Source organism: Rhea americana, unplaced genomic scaffold (genome assembly GCF_003343005.1).
Source record: "Rhea americana isolate MKP2758 unplaced genomic scaffold, rheAme1 scaffold_478, whole genome shotgun sequence".
Lineage (NCBI taxonomy): Eukaryota > Metazoa > Chordata > Aves > Rheiformes > Rheidae > Rhea > Rhea americana.
This window is the reverse complement of record NW_028186621.1, coordinates 10,709-20,488: the sequence shown is the minus strand read 5'-3', so window position 1 is coordinate 20,488 and position 9,780 is coordinate 10,709. Positions and strand designations below refer to the sequence as shown.

The 9,780-nt window shown below is 60.5% G+C and overlaps 2 protein-coding genes across 7 annotated transcripts in view; both read right to left on the bottom strand.

The window, feature by feature from the left end:
• ZBTB17 (zinc finger and BTB domain containing 17) overlaps positions 1-3,491 on the bottom strand; it is a 12,387-nt gene extending 8,896 nt beyond the window's left edge. For 2 of the 6 annotated variants that reach the window (XM_085316663.1, XM_085316668.1), the window contains exon 1: positions 3,362-3,485. In XM_085316663.1, the coding sequence (XP_085172789.1) occupies positions 3,362-3,368 (7 nt within the window). In that variant the 5' untranslated portion in view covers positions 3,369-3,485. Of the gene's footprint in view, positions 1-1,152; positions 1,220-2,196; positions 2,337-3,361 lie in introns of all 6 variants that reach the window. The other 4 variants (XM_085316665.1, XM_085316667.1, XM_085316664.1 and 1 more) reach the window with 4 other exon arrangements.
• A 1,927-nt stretch (positions 3,492-5,418) lies between these two features.
• Positions 5,419-7,782, bottom strand: HSPB7 (heat shock protein family B (small) member 7). The gene is made up of 2 exons (XM_085316661.1): positions 7,087-7,782; positions 5,419-6,330 (listed from the first exon to the last, which is right to left on the bottom strand). Exons 1-2 carry the CDS (start codon positions 7,600-7,602, stop codon positions 6,145-6,147), a joined length of 702 nt encoding a protein of 233 aa, XP_085172787.1. The 5' UTR covers positions 7,603-7,782; the 3' UTR covers positions 5,419-6,144.
• Between the last annotated feature and the right edge of the window lie 1,998 nt (positions 7,783-9,780).

The window sequence follows — 9,780 nt, the reverse complement described above, 5'->3', positions numbered from 1 at the left end:
AACACACACACAGCAGACAAACTCTGATGCCACTTGCAACAACTGCCAAAAAACAGTGCACCTGAAACGCCACCCCAGTTTCCCCCATCGCTCGGGCAGGGGCAGTTTGCACCTCTGGTGCTCTGAGCCGTTTCTTTCCCTTATCGAATGGGAATCGCTGCTACGCTGGACTCCTAACTGAAGTATCTCACGTTAGCATAAACCACCTTTATCAGCTATTTCAGGTAACGGTGCGGCAGCAGCATCTGAGGATGTCTGTCTGAGCTGCCCCCTTGCTCTGAAAAACAAAGATAAGATAGGAGCGGTGCCCAATCTCACCCCTCTGCTGCGCTGTGAGGAGAGGAGATATCCTGATAACCGAGCCTGCAAAAGAGGTGGTCACGGCTCTCTGAACTTGCCCTCCGCCTTCCCAGCATTAAAATAAATCAGACGCTACGTAGCCACCCTGGGAGAAATTCGATGAAAAGCTCCGTCTCAAAATGCAAACTCACTCTCCCAGCGTCAGGCAAGAACCGTGCCAGTCTCTSTGCCATCCTCCCTGGCGTTTTATAGTGCCCATCACAGCGCGATCGGGACTAAAAGGCAAGTCAGTTCCGTCTCCAGACTCCTGAGGTCTGATGCCKAGAACCCAGAATCAGACGCCTTCCAATCTCGCCTTGTCAGAAGCGCTTCGGTGCTGTTTTCCCTCTCAATCTCTTTCTGACAGGGCTGTCAAGTCTTTTATTAACGGATCAGTCTCGGTGATGGAAAGCTTTGGTACTAAAGCACCCACATTTGCGGCACGCGCTCACAGAGATAAACACAGCAGTTAGGGTTCCGCCTGGTTTGCCCCATGAGTTATGGGTCTCTAAGGGTGCCGCGTTTGCTTTCAGGCAGGGGGGAAGGCGTCAGTTTGGCAGGACATGAGCCGAAGTCGGAAGGCCAAGGGAACAAAAGACACCTGCACATCTGCCTGAGCAACAGGAGACTGCTCATCCCTCTAAGCAGTAGGTTTCAAATCCTTCTCAGGTTATTTCTTTTTGCTGCCTGGAAGTTACCAGCGAGACTGTTCTCACCACTGACCCAGTAAAGGCACTAAGAGTCTATAAGCTCCCTCGCTTTTCCACCTACAAAAGCTGGCCCCCTTAAAGATATTAACCTCCTCGTACAAACCTTGCTTCGCTCTATCCTCAGGCCATCACCACTGTATCAGCTCTGCTACTTCTCATCAAAATGATTTCTATTAAAAAAAAAAAAGAAACAAAATCCTACAGTGATTTGAAAAAAAGGGGTTTAAATATGCCTTTTAATGCTGTCACCAGCCACCTGTCCGCTCTTACACTGAACAGATAAAAAGAAATAGGTGATTTATTTTCTGCCTACTGTCGTCTCCCTTCTTGCGTCAGCTCAAGGAACAAATCGGCCCTAATCCTTTCAGTCTCTGCAAAGAGCTGCCTGCTCTCGTTTCCAGGAACACATTGCCTGATTCTGCAATATTTTCAGTTAAGACAGGAGAGCTGATGCAAAGCATTCAAGGTACAGGCATGCCGCTAACATATATTACTCCGTTATCACAGTTTCAGTATTAGTCCCTATCCCACCCCTGCATCCTAACACAACAGGTGCTACAGGATTCTTATTGATTACTGGACAAGGAGTTTCAACTGAGCTGCCTCCTGCAATATCTAGGACTTTCTAACTGTTTCCATGTTTAAAAAAGTCCCTGGACACAGAACAGAAGGATGAATGAAACAGAGGAGGGCTCTGAAGCCTGTGGTCTGCAGTGAAACTGGAAGGTGAGCTCATATTCCACTGCAGGGTGAAAGCGGTTTTCTGAAAATTCAGAAACCGTGATAGGCCAGAAAGAAAACAAATTGAATGAAAATGAAATGAAGGAGAGACAGAAGAGCACAGACGCTCCTGACCCCCACCAGTGCGAGGAGATACCTTGGAGACTCTCTCCCTCTCTTTAGCTTTTTGGGATACTGATACATCCCTGGAAGAGACATCGCAGCTCACGCTGCTCCGCAGCCCCTGCGCCAGCACCRCATCACACGAGCTACAGCGGGGCTGAGCCGACGAGGCTGCCGGCAGGTAATCCAAGTGCTCGGCTGAGCCGGATGGGGCTGCCAAGAGGTCACTGGGCCATGCTAGGMCCTAGCAGCAGATCCAAACCACCCCGGCAAAACAGTGGGAACTCTCAAGAGCCCCTGTCACCTCTTGTCCGCAGGTCCTAGCGCTCCCTCGTGGCCCTCCAGCAGGCGTTTGCGTCTCTCAGCTGCATAAACAGCGGCACTTTTGAGGCCAGGAAGTACCAAAAGGAGAACAGAAGAGTCAGGGCTCCCAGGCATGGGGATCTGTCAAAATTAGGGTAAAGATTTTAGTTCCCACTCCTYGGCACGCAAAACTGGGACATCTCCAGGCTACTGCTTTAGAAATATATTCATGGAAGTCAGTCTGTGGCAATCTGAAGGTTTATGCAGAGCACCAGGGAGACTTCTACAAAGTCACAGAAACAATTCGCTCAAAGACTATGCCAGCACTGAAACTACGCTTGGAGACGCTCTGCAGTTGAATTCCGCCCCAAGAAAACTGCCCGTTTCTGCAGCATCTCTGYTACAACTAAAACTTGTGCAGAGTACGTAAAGCAAACACAGATCGGGGCTGCACGGAGAAGGATGGCACAGACACCGGAGCGGGAGAACATCTTTTCCTTTGGGTCAGCACAGGATGCTTTGACGTTCGCTCTGCTCTTTTGCTAGTGACGCCCCTGACGCCAAGGTAAAGAGCTCCTACAACGCCAAGAGGCGACAGGCCAAGCCGAGGCGGTCGGGACGTGCGTTTTCGTCCTGCCAGGCTCCACCCGGCCGCTGCCGTGTCTCCAGAGAGGTGTGTGGGTGTGTGTGTGGGGGCGTGAGTCCTGCAGCAGCCAGCCACCACCTGGAAGGGGGCACCCTGCTGCCCCCAGCCGCTTCTCCTCCCCCCCACCCCGAGTTGTCCCCAACACATTGCGCCTACCCTGCTTGGCCTGGTGTCACCAAGACAAGGGGGTGACAAGGCCTGGGGGGAGGGGGAGAGAGACAAGGCCTGGGGGGGGAACAAGGCTTGTAGGGAGAGCACAAGGCCTGGGGGTGCTGTGGCACCTGAAGGGCGGTAGARGGGGGACCCCAAGAGCCCTCCCTGCCCCAAAACAGGGTGCCCCACACAAGGGGGTTTCCTCTCAGACTGGACTCTTCCGGGGTGGGGGGGGGTCCCTGCCCCTGAGGCGGGGTGCGCCCCCCCCCAACACCCCCTCCTCTGAGGGCCTTGCAGACCCCTCCCCCCTGCCCCAGTCCCGCTGCCCGGGTGCCCAGCGCCGCTGCCCGGCCCCCGCCGCCGCTACCTGCCATGCCGGGCCCGGCGGGGGCCTCACATCGCCGCCCGCGGCGCTCACCGTGACACGGACCAGACAAAGGGCGCCGCCATCTTGGCGCCGGGCGGAAGCGGCGTCGCCCCCCCCGCACCGCCCACCGCCGCGCCGCGCATGCGCGCGCCGGCCGGGCCCGCGGGGAGCGTGGAGGGGGCTCCGCGCATGCGCGAGCGGGAGGGGCGGATCACGTGACACCTTCCTCCTTCCCCTTCCCCCCTCCCCCCCACCAAGGGCCTCGCGCTGGCCGCCATGATGGTGGAGGGGAGAGGCGCGTTGCGCCATGAGGGATGAGGGGACTTGCGAGGATGCGAGCGGCACCCCCGGGGCCGCAGGGACTTGCCTGGCCGGCCTAAACGTCCCTGGGGGGTCCCACTTCCCCCTCATGCACACACACACACACACACTCCCTAGGGCGAGCAGGCCCGGGCATTGCAAYGGCGCCTCGCCAGGCAGCAAGGCCGGCGGGTGGGCAGGACCCCCCTGAGAGCAGAGGGATGTGTTTAAAATCGCTCTTTTCCCAGGAATATCCCTGCTGCCGGCTGCTCTCCCACTGCRCAGGCTTTGCAGCACGGCTGGGCGACCCGGCCGAGGTGGACCCGGGCTCCGCCGTGAGCCTTCGCCCTCTCCCTCGCTCAGGACCCTCTGTGGTGCAAAACCAGCCAGATCTGGGGAGAAAAATGAGCTTTCTAACATTTTTTTTTCCCTGTTTACCACTAGATGGCAATCTGCGACTGAGCTGGCCGTGGTGCTGGCGCGGGTGCTCGGGTGCGGCCTTTTGGGACAGAGCAGACATATCCCRGTGACTAAACCCGTGCCCATATCCCATACGAGGATGGGGCATGGGTGCCCGCAGGCTCCCGCTCCGGGTGGCTCCGGCTTCCCTTTTGCACTGGATTTTGGGTTTTTTTACAGCCCTTTGACAGCGTTTCAACTTTTCCTCTTGCAGCATCCTTTGCCAGGGARTCTCACGAGTGAACCAGTGGCACCACGCGCGTAGACAGCCCCCCTCCGCAGCAGCCGCTGTCTCTTGGGAGGCGCAGGGGTGATCAATGAGATAAAAGATGGCAAAAAGCTTAGGGAAGAGCTGCTCACGCCTGCTCCTTGAGTTTGCATGAGTAGTACAAAATAAAAACAAGCAGCGCCCTCCCTTCGCAGCCCCGTGGTGGCAGGGAGAGGCTGCTGCTCGGAGCTGGTCCAAGAGTTTTGGAAACACAGCGCTTGTCGTATCTATAAACAGCCGCTCGCCCGGCGGGGCTCCGACACCTCGCTGCATGCATGTGCACGGCACYGCTGTGCCCGGCCTCCCTCACCCTGGCGTCCCTCCAGGCCTGGCGCAAGCGCTCGGCTGCTGGGAAACCGGCTTCGGAGGAGAGTTTGGGCCCCAGAAAGGGAGAGGCCGCTGGGTTTGAGGACCCCTTTGCAGGGCGGTAGCCGAACAGGGACCGATGTGTCTTATTTGAACTGCTGTCCTGGCTTACACCCTGGCCACCCTCTGTCCTCCGGGGTTCCCCGAAAGATCCCCGGGAGCTGGTGGGCAAGTGGAGGAGAAGGGGATTTGGTGACCTTGCAGGTGGGCCTGCGGCCCAGAGGTTTAGCAGCTGAGGGAAGGGCTCAGAAATAGAGCAGCGGGGAAGAAATGAGTCACCCGGGCTGGAAATAAACTGGAGCAAAGGCATCGGGCACCGAGGGGAGCTGGGCTGGTCGGGGTGGCCGATGCTGCRGCAGATCTGGACCTGTTCGTTCTCTCCCGAGGCTTTCCGGGAAGGCTTCTCTGGGCTGAGGCTTCCCAAACTCATCGCAGGCAGAAAGCGGAGCAGGGGAAGAGCAGGAGGGAGAAGCAGTGACATGGCTGGCCGTGCCCACGCGGGCGGGGGGTTTATTAACCCTCGTGCTTTTGGGGAGGCTGGAGACGGGGAGAAGAAATTGCTCCTGGCATAGTAGCAGCGCAGCACCCTGTGCGCTCGCCGCTTCGTCCCCGRAACTCAGTCCCAGGGTGGAGGTGGTGCAAAAAGCAGCAGAGAAGCAAGAGCGCCRAGTGGAGATGTTCTCCGTGATTTATACCACCCCACGTACAAGCTGTATATACACAGACAATCTCTGGCGGAGGCTCGGGGAAGGGCTCGCGCCCCAGCCTTGCTCCCTGCAGCCCATCTCCGGGGCCAAACTGCTCCCACACTCTCCTCGCGCAGCCACAGCTGGAGATCCCGTGGGCCCTGCTGCCTCTAAGGTCTTCCTAAGCTGTGGCAAAGACCCTGCCTAGCGTCACGAGCCCAAAGATCAGGGCATCCTGAGCCAGGGCTCCCCTCCAGCCTCCAGCGTTTAGCGCGGAGCGGGATGCATCTGCGGCTCTTCCCTCCGTGGCAGAGGATGTCCGCCTGCAAGCAGGCGTCGCATCCGAGGAGTTACGCGCCGATTCCTGTGGGTTTTACCCCGAGGAGGAGGTTCGCGCCCCTAAGGGYGGCCGCAGGCATCGGAGGTGGGACGCTGCCATGCCTCCCGGAGCAGCCTGCCTGGCGAGCAAGAGTTGAGGTGCGATCCCGTCCCGGGACATCCCCCTGCCACAGCCCTGAGCTCACGCAACTAAATATGTCAGCACAAACGCTACCCAAACATCACCTACGAGGGACGGCCGTGCTTCTGCATCTACATCGGGAGAGATCCAAGGCCGGGGCAGCTCGGAGCAGTTAAGCCTTTCTGGCAGGATCCGCCCCGTTCGCCTGCCCGAAATCCCCCTGCCGGCGCGGCGTGCCGGCCGCTCAGATTTTGATCTCAGTCCGGAAGGTCTGCTGGACGTGCTCGGTGTGCTTGGCGGGCTGCCGCCGGGCCCGGATGGTCAGCGTGCCGTCGTCCGCCAGCGAGGAGGACACGGACGTGGGGTCCACGTCGTCGGGCAGCTGGCACTTGTGGGTGAAGGTGTTCATGACGGTGCCATCCCCGGCCAGCTGGGAAGGGAAGGGGAAGTGGGTTTGAGGCGGACAGCGGGACAAGGGCTTGTCACCCTTGGGCGAGGCCCGGCAGTGGCCTCTTGCGTGGGGCGTTAATATTTATCTTCCCATCAGGTGTGCCGGGAGGTTCCAGGCGGGGACGCGAGTCACCCGGGGAGGGGCGGCAGCTGCAGAAACAAAGGTGCTTTTTCTTTTTTGGAGGGCAGCACCGGCACTCCCCGGTCTGCTGGGTTGGGAGGGGGGCGGGAAACTCAAATTCGGGGCAGGGCAGGTCGGGAGCCGGCTCCGACAAGGGAAAAAACACCTGGGAAACGTCTTGGTCGGAAAAAAAAACACCTGAGAAATGTCTGATCGCGGGGTGGGGAGGGAGCCACTGCGGTGACATGAGTTTGCTGGGCCTCGGGCACCCCGGTGCCCGGAGCGGGGTGTTTGGGGGGGGGGGGCATCCTGCGCRGCTTTCCCGGGGCTGAGGGAAGCCTGAGTCAGGCCCTGCCGGCACCAAATCAATTGGGAAGCGGAACGGGCCGAGCTCCTCCGTCCCCGAGGGCCTCCGGGACGTTCGCCCTGAGTGGTGCCTCCATCCACGCTGGGGACTGCACCGTTTCTGTGGATGTTAGAGACTCTTTTGCCCTAACGAGCTGCCTTTAATTGCAGGGAAGGACGGGGAGAGCACGAGCAGCGCACCCTGAAGCCAATTTAGGGGTGCCCRGGTGGCCCCGGCGCTAGACGCGTGGGGAGGAAGGAAGCGTTCACCTTCTCGGCGTGCACCTCGATCTGGTTGTTGGAGGTGGTGACGATGATGTCCTCGGGGGCGAAGTCGCTGACATCCACCGTGAACTGGTAGGTGTTGCCCAAGGTCTTAATGTTGCCGGTGGTGCCGGGCCGAGCTGTGGGAGAGGAGAGGCGCTCGGCACCTCCGCAGGGGTTGAGGTGCCGGGCAGGGACTCCTTGGTCCCTCCCGGGCTCGCACCCTCTGCGCCGCAGCCTTTGCCCACCCCACTGCTCTGCTGAACACCACGACACGGGAGGGATGCAATTTTGGAAGAGTCGCCCCTTTCCCAGGGCTTTTTCCCAGCCCGGCACCCGCATGGTCGGCGCCGCTCTCATCCCGGCCCTCCCTCCTGCCACCGCCGCCRAGCCCAACTTGCCTGGGAAGCCCAGCGGCTCCGCGCGCGGCCGCACGAAGGTCCCGAAAAGCTCCATGGGGCGGGACGGGCTCTGATGGAAGCTGCGCTCCGAGCGGAAAGCCGAGGAGGACTTCAAGTTCATCCACTGCAAGCGCTTGCGGGTAAAGCGGGCAGCAAAGCGGTCGGGAAAGAGATGGAAAAGCAGCAAGTGCAACCCCGGAGATGCCGCCCTGTGAAGCCTTGCAATGCCCGAGGAGAAACACGGATCTGAGATGCAACCGGGGCGAGACTTGTGGATGGAGCCAGCGAGTTCAGAGGCGGCTGTTGAGCTTATAAAGCCCTGTTAGGCTCTCGGCTGCCTTCCAGACCTCTTGTAAAACAGGCTAAATTTAGGTCCTGCTACATCACTCTGGAGAGGGTGGAAATTTTCCTCTCCCCCCTCCTCCACTCCTCCCTATCCCGTCCACAAACAAGCGGCAAAAGGAAGAATCTGATCCCATTGCTGGCGTTCCTGTCCGCCTGGCTAGTGCAGCTCCTGGCAGCCCCCRGGGGCCTGACTTCCCAAAAAAAGGAAGATGGGGAAGAGAGCGCGAGGTGCAGGCAAAGGAAATAGCCGCGGGATGCGACTCGCTGGGGCTGGGGAAGTCGCTGCCGGAGAGGCCGGCACGGCGTTTCTTGCGCTTGCTTTTCCCTCTGGGCCTGGCTCTGGTTTCAGGGCAGCGTGGGGAGGTTTTGGGGCTGCGCCACAAGGAGGTCGGGCTGCTTTGGCTTAGAGACGCTAAAACCACTGCTAAAACCCTGGAAAAAGGGTTTGCTGCATGCATGTGGCAGCAGCCGGCCTCGGGGACGGTTCGGTAAAGCAGGATCTCGATTCCGGCCCGTCCCAGAGCCTGGTTCCTGCACGGGCCTGACCTCAGCTCCCAAAAACGGTGCTAAATCTCCCCGATGCCGCCCGCGGGCCGGGTCCCCAGGCCACGTCCCACGCAGGCGATGCCCTCGGAGGGGCCCAAAGGCTCTGGCGGCCACTCCTCGCAGCCGTGAAGGTCGTATGAGGTTTACAACAATAATAAAAAAAAAAAAAAAAAAAAAAAGGAGAGCGAGAGAAGGGCATTAAGGGAGATCTGTGAGTTATTAAAAGTCGGAGGCGTCCTTGCGAGGACGCGGGGCGGGGGGCTGGCGCGGGGCCAAGCACGCGGCGCTGGCAGCACCCTTTGTGCACTGGCACTGGCGGAGGCAAGGGGGATTAGGGGGGGCTGTCCCATAACCTGCCCGCTGCGACGTCCCCGAGGCTGCTGTTCGTCACCCCACGGAGGTCGCGGCGTTCCCCCCCCCACACACACACCTCCCCATCCCCTCCCCCCCCCCGGCGAGAGCTGGGAGCAAGGGGCTGAGATTGCGGGTGGGAAGAGAGGGGCTGAGATTGAGGGTAGGGAGCGGGGGGGGCTGGGAGTGAGGGGCTGAGATCGCAGATTGGGAGTGGGGGGGGCTGAGATTGCAGGAGAGGAGTGTGGGGCTGAGACTGTGGGCTGGGGATCAGGGGGCTGGGAGTGAGGGGCTGAGATTGAGGGCTGGGATAAGGGGGCTGGGAGTGTGGGGCTGGGATTGGGGGCTGAGAATGCAGGCGAGGAGTGTGGGGCTGGGATTGGGGGCTGAGAATGCAGGCAAGGAGTGTGGGGCTGGGATCTGGGGGCTGAGATTGCGGGTGAGGGGTGTGGGGCTGGGATCTGGGGACTGAGATTGGGGGTGAGGAGTGTGGGGCTGAGATGGTGGGCACGGATCAGGGGGCTGGGAGTGTGGGGCTGAGATTGCAGGTGAGGAATGTGGGGCTGAGATTGCAGGCGAGGAGTGTGGGGCTGAGATGGCGGGCATGGATCGGGGGGGCTGGGAGTGTGGGGCTGAGATGGCGGGCATGGATCGGGGGGGCTGGGAGTGTGGGGCTGAGATTGCAGGTGAGGAGTGTGGAGCTGAGATGGCAGGCACAGATCAGGGGGGCTGGGAGTGTGGGGCTGAGATGGCACGGATCGGGGGGCTGGGAGTGTGGGGCTGAGATTGCAGGAGAGGAGTGTGGGGCTGAGATCAGGGGGCTGGGAGTGTGGGGCTGAGATTGCGGGCTGGGGATCGGGGGACTGGGAGTGTGGGGCTGAGACTGCGGGAGAGGCGTGTGGGGCTGAGATCGGGGGCTGAGACTGCAGGCGAGGGGTGTGGGGCTGAGATTGCGGGCTGGGAGTGTGGGGCTGAGACGGCGCGCGGCGCCAGGGCTGGGGCGGCCGAGCGGCTCGGCCGAGCCGCGCACCATGTAAGGCTTCATCCCCCCCGGGGC